We start from the raw sequence: 11,560 nt of genomic DNA, 5'->3' as shown, positions 1-11,560 counted from the left end.
GAGAGGAGAGAGAGGGGTGGACCCCGGTGGATGGATTGATGAAAAAAGGCAGAAAACAAAGTCGGATAGATGTTTTTCTTGGATGGCTGTAGGATAATAATCTAGAAAAGCGTGGATGTCGTTGGGACATGGTCGTTGTCTGAGATAACAACAGTCTGCGCGGTAGTTCCTTCTTCTGTCGTCCTGGAAACGGAAAGTTTCGCCTGAAGTTTAAACAGAACGTCACCGTCTGTTTATCTGGGCCTCTCTCTCTCACACACCTTAACGTTCCATCTCTTCTTCAAAGTGAACACGACGAAGCAAAGAAGACCATCATCATGGTGTCCTGGATTATCTCGAGATCCGTTGTGTAAGTGACCAACAAGTGAACGTTTTTTCCCCCCTGATTGATTGAATACTTTATGAGAAGTTTGCATAGGAAAAAATACAGTACAGTACATTAACAGTACACTGATACAAGGTCAACTGAAAGGATTAACACCACAATAAAGCTTTTTGGCTTGTTTAAATTGGGGGTCCCTTTTTACTCAATTCATACTGTTGATTAAAAGACGAGATCACGCGACTGAGCTAAGTTTGGCTTTACTTCGCCGCACGAACATGTTGTTCCACAAAAAAGACGTCATTTTTATCTGAAAAAAGTGTCGACGTGACGTGCGGCGACACTTCCTTCAGTTGTCAAAAGCGTCATTTCTGTCGGACTGAGACGTTTGGTGTACATTAACTTTAGTAGCATGCTATGCTAACATGTTAGCTCCCTTTGGCTAACTTTAGCTGTTGTGTGACTTGAGCCAGTGTGTTCCCATAAGTTCATGCGTCTGTGCAAAAACATACACAATTCATTGCACTAAAGCATAGGCGTTGGCGACTATGTAGCCGTCCAGACGCCTTAAAAGATTGTCTAGTTTTTCTGGACATCAATGTCTTGTGCCCATGAAGTATTTTGTTTCTATTTTTGTTATTGTTTGTGAACTGTGAATGCTTTGCTAGCCATGAAGCTAACGTTACTTAGCTTATTGTTGTTTATGAGTGATGGCCTTGCACTCATGTTGATGAATCAACCCATCACGGTTACACCATGAAATCCTGACTCAAAATATTACTCAGATTATGGAAAAAAAAATTACAGAACTTTAATGAGACACATAATGGGCATTTCATAATTTAACACCCAGGATGTTGCTGTGACTGTCTAGCCTTAAGTAAAGTGGAAAGGTAGAATTTCAAGTCTCAGCATGTCCAACTGTGTCACTCACCATTTGTCACAGGCGGTATAAATAGCCAGCAGCCCTGCCCGACTTACTATTGTTAGGACAGATACAGATGGGCATAGAGAATGCTTCAGTTGAGTATTTTGCCAGTTTATTGCCAGCATTGCACGTTAACAGAAGAGAACAGAGAGAGAAATTCAGATGTAGTCTTTTGGGAAACTTGTTTGCCATGAGCAGAAAACAACTACGTTTTACCCACAGGTCCCTTTCTTTTCTTTTCTTCCTGTCCGCGTGCCTACTGTATGTCCCTCCCTGCTCCATTTGTCTCTGTTTACAGTCAGCTAGTTACATAACCATCCATCTCTGGAGGTTAGGAATGTCATGTGCTGGTGGACAGGGCAGGTGGGAGGAAGGGGAAGAAAAACCTACAGTAGATAACAGTCTTCCTTTTCCCTCTCATTCAACAATAAGAGAGGGTATTCCCTGCTTCTTGAAGTCTAACATAAATCATCTTTATCATACATCTTCCATTGTGTAATGAAATGATTCGTGTGGATGACACATCTAAATGGATTTTTATTTCCTCATTGATAATGCCTCATACGGTTTCCAGTGTCCTTTTAAGTTGTCTTCTAAAAGTGTTACTGTTAGTATGCTCTTACTTCGATTCGTCCGGAACACATTCCCCTGGCGCTGTTAAAATCCACCCTTCTTCCGAAGCCAAGGAAAACGTACTGTAGTTGGCCAAATGTTGGCTCTTACTGCTTAGCTGGTGAAATGTACCCCAAGCACTTACTGACACAGAACAAAGGATGGCCTGTTGGAATACACACAGACAGCAACCATGTAACTGAGATTGAGTGGGTTTTGGTATGCTTTTTAAATTCAAGATAACTGTGGGTTTGAAAATGTCATACTTTGATGCACAGCCTATATACTTTTGATGTGACATATTGAGTTGCAGACCCTAAAGGCTTAGGTAATGTTACATGCTATGATTAAATATGTCTGTTGTGAAGAAATGGCCCATATGGTTTAGTTTTACAAGCATGTAGCATGCTATCACTTCATTTCACGCTAATGATAGTGAATTTAAAGTGGGAGCAAATCTAGACAAGCCAAACTATTCCACAAGTTTATGACCGCTGTCTCACTTGCATGAACTCGTAAATCTAAAGGAAGCTCAACAACACAAATAGAATGCTACGTGGATCGTTGTCTAAATGCATGCAGTAGGCACTCTACTTATATGTAATTATGCTGGCGTAGATCCTGGTTTTCTAAATTATGGGTCATGACCCAAAATGGGCCACATACTTCTGGTGGGTCCCCATGGGCTACCTTTACAAGCAGTATAAGGATGTGGGAACACATTCAGAAGTACCAAGCAATGAATAGACGCTGCCTAAACTCATTTAGCAGTATTTTGAAAAGAATAGTGCCATGATATTTTGTCAATTGTCTTGCTCTCTCTCTTTCACTTTTCCATGATCTGAAAAATACTTAGCATTTTTCCTGGGGCTGCTGAAGTCTTTGGCCCGCCATGTGACATTCTTTAACTGCACTTTTTTCCTTTTTAAATCACTTGTACATGTGCTCTTAATTTGAAAGAATTAAAGCCACAGGGAGGAACTGCATAATCTCTGCACATAATTGAATATATCCATCTTGTCTTGGAATCATGTCCTTGTGCTCATCCTTTTCTTTTTCTTTTTTGACCTTTTTATTATTTGCACGATGTCTAGGAAGAGTGCTGCTGCTGAAATGGTTGGATTACAGAGTCCTGGAACGCAGTGTGTACATTGGAGCTTAATCCTTTATGGCAGATTGATTTGTCTGCCTGCTAGTCACAAGATGTAGTTTTCTCAGCAGTGTGTGAAGAGCAAGTCTTTCAGGATGGTGCAGGCCAGGGTGTGCATTCTCGCACTGGGATGTGGCAGATAAACCTGTCATACGTCGCTGTAGGATACAAAGCTCGTCAGATTCAAAAAGTCAGCCTTTCAAGAATTTTGAAAGTCTAGTCGGCCTGGAATAAGTTTTACAGTGTGGCTCTGCAAGAGGCTCGTAGTCCATGAAAGGGTCTGTGTGTCTTTCTGTGGAGCTAATCCGCAAACCGATACACAGTGCCAAACCTTTTATGCACACTGCCAGTAGGTAACAGAAGTAGCTCCACACATTTTACATTTTTTACAAATAGGGCAGCATGTAGTCAAGGCCAGTATAACAAAGAGGTCTGCAATTTTCAAACAACATAAGTGACAACAGTAAAGAATAAATAAGACAAAAAAAAAGAGATCAAATAAGACACAACTTACACACTGTCACATATTCTTTCAAGTTTAATACAGTATTAGATTACATGGATCCAATGTTTATACTTTTTGAAATATTTATTTACTATTATATTTTATAATGAAGTCAATGGGGCATGGATCAGGCTGAAAACTTGCTTAAATTTGGTGTCATACATCGCAGGTCACAAAGTCAGAGATCCACATTTGGAGCCTTGCCATTTCTATGTGGATTCCTACTTTTAATATCTAAGGGGTATTACACATGTTTAGCACATCCAGATGTATTGTACATTATGTCATCTATAATTCTAAGCGTTCAAAAGAATAAAATAATGGCAAGTTGACTATCATTTGTTAACTAGGGTTCATGACATTCACTCCGATCTTGAACTTTAGTGTTGAAAATTGTAATAGTTGTCAACTGCGATGGCGTTCTAATAGTTTCTCAATAGAACTCTTTTGAAAGACATTTTAAATTCTAGATTCTTGAATGAATCATGTAGCATGGGTGAATGTATTTTGTACATTTACAGTTTGTTCAGGGGCCTTTTTATTTTTTAATCTGTTATTATTGCGGTCCATCAAGTAAAAAAATATACAAGCCTTTGCAAACACACTCGGTTGTAAAAAAGCCCCTTGAGCTATACTATATCACTATTCGTGTGTATCAGTTCTTACAACGTGTAGCGTCTTGCCCGCTTGAGCATATCGTGTACCTTAACTCTTGCTGAAAAAACGTGGAAAGATTCTCCTTTGATTGACATCTGCCATTTATTTTCCCATAAGAAAGTCCTCTAGGGATGGATGGACTTGGACGGCAGCCAGTCCAATGTGCTGGGGCAGCAGTTCTCCCAACAATTCCCTCCCTGTGTTTTTCGAGGAAAAGTCGTGTAATCAGGTTCTCCATCCTGAAGCTCAAACCAGATGGTGGGAGCCCAGATCTTAAGAGATCTAAGATATTCTCTCTCTCTCTCTCTCTCTCTCTCTCTCTCGTGCTCTCTCTCTCTCTCGTGCTCTCTCTCTCTCTGTACCTCCCTAGTCTCCTCCTCCTCCCTACATCTGGCTCTCTGTCCATGCTCTGTGCACGCCAGGAGCCTCAGTGGGTGTACGGTGTCAGGAAACCAGGGAAGTTGACCTAGAGCCCAGAGTAAAGGCCCATCTAAAGGCAGGAGAGGAATATTTTCTCAGCTGCATGCAGAGAGGGAGAGGGGCAGGGGTGTTGAAATCAAGAGATGGGGGAATAAGGGAAAAAAGGTGGAGGCAAATGGAGAGATAGGGAGGTGGGGATGGGAAGAATGGCAGAGAGGGAGAGAGAGGGGCCCTACAATGCACACAGTTTACAAGTCTAGGTAGGTCCGGTTTCCTTTGTGAGTGCGTGGTTCATGGATATCCATTAACCCCACACACACTGTGAGTCACAGTTAGGGGCGATTGGCCAGTGAGGCTGTTTTTCACTATGGCCAGACACTCTGGCTCAGTCCCAGTAGGATGACTGGATGAGGACAGGTACACAAAGGTCGTGACATGACAAATTGGACGCACTTGTCAAAAACATTGTCCTTTTTATACCAGAGCCTTTGAGTTCAATGGACAGGCGCGCGCACACACACACACACACACACACACACACACACACACACACACACACACACACACACACACACACACACACACACACACACACACACACACACACACACACACACACACACACACACACACACACCAAATCACACACTAGGAATGTCCTTGCTTTAACATGAACATTTTAGGCCCTGTTACAGATGTTGTCCAAAAATCATGCAGATCCGTACACGGTATCTCTGTAGCCATTAAATGAAACGGGTATTTCTTACATTGATGCTCCTACATATTATCATGCAAGCAGTAAGCACCAGTTAAAGTTACTTTCCATCCCTCATATACTGTGTGCACAGTGCACATCCCATAACCCACACACTGCACATCATTTTGGACCTCATATCTTTGAACGGGTAAGGGCTAGTATCCCAAATGGACTGACTTACTTAGATGATAACTTGACTTTATTCCTTTAGTTCATGACAAAAAGGGAACAACACATTTAGTAAAGTGTGCTTCATCGGGTTCATCACCACTCATGAAAGATGCTGTCGCCCTTGCTCTCGTTCATACCAAGGTTGTATGACGTACAGGATATTTTACACTTGCCTAATGGTGTTAATTATTTGAAACCTATATGGGTTATGTTTTGTATAGAGACTTTCTATTGGTTTGTGTTATCAGTGGTATACACATGCTGTGTCTCTGCACGCTGCACACCAGTCTGCCATGCAGATTATCGTGCACACAGCAGGTCTGAAGCCAGTACCTCTCCATTAGCTTATCATAGAACCGATAGAACCCTTTTATGGAGGAGGTTGGACTTAGTAACAGTCAACACACCGTACTGGCCCTGGGTACAAATTAATACGCAACACAATAAACACATTTACTGTATCAGAAAGAGAGGAGTTTATGGACAACAATCATGATGGAACAAATTTAGCCACAAAATACAGTCAGAATTTCACTTGTTTTTATAATACTAATTAAAACAGATGTATGCTTTTTATTTGTGTCACGTTTTGAGTAAGGAGGTACTACATCCTATTTTAAGATCACAAGTCTGTAGCAGCTATTAACCTCTTGGCATAATTGTATACGTGTTGTGGCTTGCAGATCTGCTATTTTATTTTTTATTTTTTTAACAATATATTTATTGAAATTTCAGAATGTACAGAATATGTATGTAATATGTATGTTAATATATTGAACATTAAAACAATAAGACATATAGACACTACACAGGGGTTAAAGTTCTCCGTCCTGGGGACGGATTTCCGTCTTGAGGATTCCCTAGGGGCTATTTATGAGATCAGAGAAGATTCGGAAAAAAAGAAAAAAAGCTGAACCGTCTGCGCTAATTATAATAGCATCAGTTACTACTGTGGTGCGTAGACTTGCTGGTGTGTCATGTAGTTCTAATTTAGACCAACTATTTCCTGTAAGTAGACTTCAAAATAAAACCAGTTGACGTGACTTGACTTGATCAGATTACGCTAGGCTCTTATTTTGAAATCCGCCCTACACAGAGGAAATGCCTCTAGCTACTTGTTGCTGCTGTAAGCTAACTGCGACGATGCTGTTGGATAAACAAAACATCACTTGGATTACCCGCAATAGTTTGGCTAAAGTTCATATTTATGATAGAAAACAGTGCTCCTGTGGCTTAAACGATGTACACCGTTTGGAAGTTTGTTAAACTTTTTGGACCTACGCTGAATTCCAATAGCTGGATGCTGCAAAGGAATGAGACGTCGCTCTCTCTGTAATGTATGGATGGCAGTGTCAAAAGATGAAGTCACTGGAGTTTTACATGTAAACAGCAGGTAGGCTATACTATCTAAATATGTGTTTACAGGGGGCAGCAGTAATTGACAATACGCGTTTGCTTTCTACAGTCTATATGGTTTGCTTACGTTCTCTGCATTATAAGCAACGGAACACTTGTTATGTTTGCAAATCAGAGATTCGAGGGGATTTATTTGTCACTCACAAAAGTGATCCATACAGATGCTAATGAAATACTTCGGGGTGGTGTTTCATTGGTACCGATTAGCAACGTATCATGAATGATTGGTGTTCACTGTTCATGGCAATAGGCGGAGATTTCTCCACTGCATCGCAGTGTTTCGCTCATAACATTACCCACGTGTGGCATAGGTTCAGTCAGCGACGCGTTATTTGGAATTGCACATGAGTTCTGGGCGGAGGCAGCGACAATAAGGCTCGGATGTGCTCAGTGCGGTCAAAAACAAATTGAGGTGGGCTTGGCTGGATGAAAAGGTTGACGGGAAAGCCATTCAGGTCCTGGTGTCACCGTGTCAAACGGTGAGAGAACCAGGAGCCTGTTTCTGTTGTATCTGTTAAATGGCAGCATGGCAGCAACGATAAAAAAGACGCTTTTCAAGGGGGAGGGGGGGGGGGGGGGGGAATACATTTCCGTCTCGGGATTTTTTTTTGCTTTAACCCCTGCACTACATACAAAACACAGACAATAAAAAAAAACAATTACATGGAACGTCAAGACCATATCAACAAACAAACAATAGCAACAAAACAAAAAAACAACAAAAAGAAAACACATAGCAATAAAGGTCCAGATCTGCTATTTCATTAAAAACATAACAGTATATCTTTTTTGGAATAGGTTTGCCTCCCAAAATAGGAACGCCAGGTTTGAAGTGGTTAACCTTCATGGTGTTGGTAATGCTGTCATTGAGCTTGATGCTTGTTTATGTTGTTGTTGTTGACACACTTTTGGACCCACCCTCGTGTGGGTGCATGGCATGCATAGAGCATAGGCCCAACAGTCCAGTCAAAGCAAATTAAGAGCAATCAAACACAAATACCTGCTATTAGGCACAACATCAACAACAGCGGGCCTTTATTAGCTTGAATAAGACTCACAAGCCCGGCACTTAGGCTTTCAAATGGCTGCCTTGGAGATGATCGAGGCTCGCCCGTCTGCTTTTTGCCGTGCTGCTGTGCTTGAGAACCTTACTGTTGGAGAGAAAGATGGAGAGAAATGTTTAGAAAATGTGAATGGTTGGAACATGTAGTACAAGGGCTAGGGCACACAGAGAAAGAGAGAGAGAGAGAGAGAGAGAGAGGGAGATGAGAACAGACGACAAAAAAGAATCGACACAAGAGAAATGCAACAACACAGAGAGAGAGGCGAGATCTCCAGCAGTACTGCTGTTTCCATAGCAACAGCAGGAAAATAAACTGCCTCGGCTGTCCGCTCTTCTCCTGGTGCTGCTAGCTGAGGTGGTTCTCTGGATGAAGGCCATGGAACACAGCACAGAAAGAGGGAGACAATATGTCTGAATGTAGGCTTGTGCGTGTGTGTATGTGTGTGTGCGTGCGTGCGTGCGTGCGCGAGAGATGAAGAGAGTGCATGTGGCTGATGTGGGGCTAGTGTGTAGAGAGAAAGCATGTGTAGGTGTAAGTAAGGAACCTAGATAAAGCGAGACGGGGGAAAGGCAGAGGGAGAAAAGAATTGACACAAACAGAGAAAAAGGGAGAGACACAGGAAGAGAAGCAGCAAAGCCCAGAGATAGAAAGGGAAGGTGGGTGCTGCAGAGGAAAGAGGTAGAGTGAGGAGAAAGAGCAGACAGAGATTGGACGCCTGGGCCTCCCGTTGCATAAACACTTGTCCTGAGCTGAACTCCTCTGGGAGACGCCGTCGAGAACCTGCTGGAAGAAATACCAAAAAAAGGATCCTCGTTTCAACTTGTCGCGTCGCTACTGTAGGCGGCCGGGAGAGGCATTTCTTTTACTGTAAATGGATTTAGACGGGGGAGAGGGAGGTCCCACATAACATGCGATTTAACAAATGTGACTCCCATTCCCATTCTGTCCAAAGGACAATTTGTGTTTCTGGGGTTTCTTACTTTGGTATGTCATGTTCCAGCACCTTGTAAGCAGCAGTGAGAGATCCGGTGTTAGCTGTTATGTGATGGGAGAGTGGGAGACTGCAGAACGTCTATGATGTGTAGATGCAATACATAACAAACGGTTCTCTATAAGGTTACATTTCACAAGTGATTTATTACAGATCTGTAGCCTATTTATTTGTAAAGGTTGTCATTTTTAAACCGAAAGAGAAGGCATTTAATTCAAACAGTATTTGATTGAATCCGTAACATTGTGTACTGGTGTTGCAGATCTAATCTCTGAGATGTTGAGGGGTGAGATTTGAAACATTAGAGACAATCACAAGTTAAACTCATGGCATCGGAAGTAGTGGGTGGTGTCAGTTCACTAAGCCCCAGGATAGCCTAGTACTTTGATGAGCTTCTCATGTGCTCTCCGCTTGTTGTCATGTCATCCTCATCTACTCTCCTTTCCTCCTACCATGCCAGGTTGAATTGTAGGTCAGTTTAAATTTGGTTGTGGAAACCTCAGCCCTGGCTTCTAACTCTCTCTCTCTCTCTCTCTCTCTCTCTCTCTCTCTCTCTCTCTCTCTCTCTCTCTCTCTCTCTCTGATTATTATCAGGGAATAGTGTTGCTAATTAAGCTCAAGGACATTTAGTCATCTGACATTCAGTTTATATATACTCCTGACTGAAGTAGCTGCATGTCAGTGATAGCCAGGTTCTTTGAATGTTATTCATAAAGCGTGTATCTGCCCAAGCTTAATACGAAAAAAACAAATTGCAGTGTCAGAGGGACAGGTCAAGTAGTCATGAGTCAGACTCGGAATCAGTCAACACAGGAACTCCCATAGTTGAAAGCTGTACATTGACACTGTGACTGCCATAGCATCTCTCTATTTATTGTCTTATTTATAGTGTCACATTCTTTCAAAGTTGCCCTTCAGTTGGCAGTTGGCATTGTTTGGTATGGAATATTTATTTAGGCTGTTGCTGTGCAACGCGTTGTGAGCTTGTAGCTCTTATTACGTCACACTGTTGTACAGTACTTGAAGTAGTATATACAGCTTAAACACTAATCAATGTTGTTGATTATAAAAATCCATGGCTGCAGCCCTATCAGAATGGAATTGGAGACATTGTAATTATGTTGTCAACACACCCAGTCATCTGCTTGCATGCTGGGTCAGATCACTGTGTAGATAACAGCCTGGTAATTAAAGTGCTACTACTGTTTACGCATTGTTTCTGTAAGCCTTTCTAAACTGTATGTCTGTTTCTCCAGATGGATTCTATGTCGGATAAGCACTGTATGTACTGTAGGAGCCACACTATACTTACCCCCGAGTTCTAGGTTATAACAAGGTTTCTTCTACATCTTTTTTTATTGTCTAGGATCGAGATGAGAAACAATTCTCTCTGGCTTCAAGACCCAGGCTCATTAAAACAATTGGATGCGGGGCTTTCCATTACTTTATGGTTACTTCTAGAAGGAAAATCAATTGAGCACGGTCTGACTCTGTTTAATAAAGTAAACAGCACACTTACAAGCGGTTCACGGTAAATACTCTGCCTTGGGCCTATATCTATATGATGAAATGTCTTCACTGCAACATGGAAAGATAGCAAAAAGAAGTGTTGGCTTAGATTACAGTTACAGTGAGTGGTTTGTGGTCATGAAGAAGTCTGTCTACATATTGATCAGACCTATCTGATCAATATATATTACTTCTTTTATCTTACTTAATACTATTAAAAGCCTACACCAGGGATCTTCAATATGGGGTCCGGGACACCTAGGGGGTCCTCAGAGTTATTATAGGGGGTCCTCCAAATCCTTGTGTGATAGAAACCTTTTTCTCCTTTTTTATAAAAAAATAGCAGATCTACAAGCTCACAACGCCTTGCGCTGCGAGGCGTTGTGAGCTTGTAGATCGGCTATTTTTGGCAAAGAGGGTTGTTGTAGAGGGGGAAAAGGGCAGACTAAGTACATAGTGAAAGGTCAAGTTTATTAAGTATTGACAGTTCAAGTGGCACTGGTTAAATATCTGAAAACACAAATTGACATGAATCCAAAATACCATATTCCCTCCTGATTGGCTACGATTGCCTTCTAAAGTTTGTGTATGTGTCGACCTGATGGTCACTTATCTCCCGATTAGGGAGTTACCAGGTGATCATGCTGTCAAACAATGAAACTATATGGAATCTCTGAAAAAGTTGTTGGGTCCCTGCTTCGTCTCTCTCTCAACTAAGGGGTCCTTGGCCTGAAAACGTTGAAGACCCCTGGCCTACACTCTTCAGGGAAGATGTTAACGTTTGTGGAACAGTTAACTAAATTTGTTTGCTGTTCCACAAACGTTAACATCTGCATTTCAGAGTGTGTGTGTTAAGGGTGTCATTCTTTTCCAGCAACCGCTGCCTTTCGTTTACTCAGGGCCAGCTCCCTTGCCGCTTTTAAATCCACAAATCCTGTACCTGCCAGCGTGATGTATGGGGCTGTGCTGCCGATCGACCTGATTCACAAACGTGCCCCTCTCTTGCAGTAGACAATAGCTAGTGTTTCAGCTGGAGGAGAGTTGTGCACGTGCCCGTG

The 11,560-nt window shown here is 42.0% G+C and overlaps 1 protein-coding gene across 1 annotated transcript in view; it reads left to right on the top strand.

The window, feature by feature from the left end:
• Positions 1–11,560, top strand: part of reep3b (receptor accessory protein 3b) — a 46,061-nt gene continuing 34,501 nt past the window's right edge. Inside the window, exon 1 of the mRNA XM_080748288.1 lies at positions 1–349. Coding sequence (XP_080604414.1) covers positions 318–349 — 32 coding nt within the window. The 5' untranslated portion in view covers positions 1–317. The remainder of the gene's footprint in view (positions 350–11,560) is intronic.

The sequence above is a fragment of the Nannobrachium achirus genome (genome assembly GCF_963921795.1).
Source record: "Nannobrachium achirus genome assembly, chromosome: 18".
NCBI lineage: Eukaryota > Metazoa > Chordata > Actinopteri > Myctophiformes > Myctophidae > Nannobrachium > Nannobrachium achirus.
Note: the sequence above shows the minus strand (reverse complement) of the source record. Positions and strands in the feature narration are given on the sequence as shown.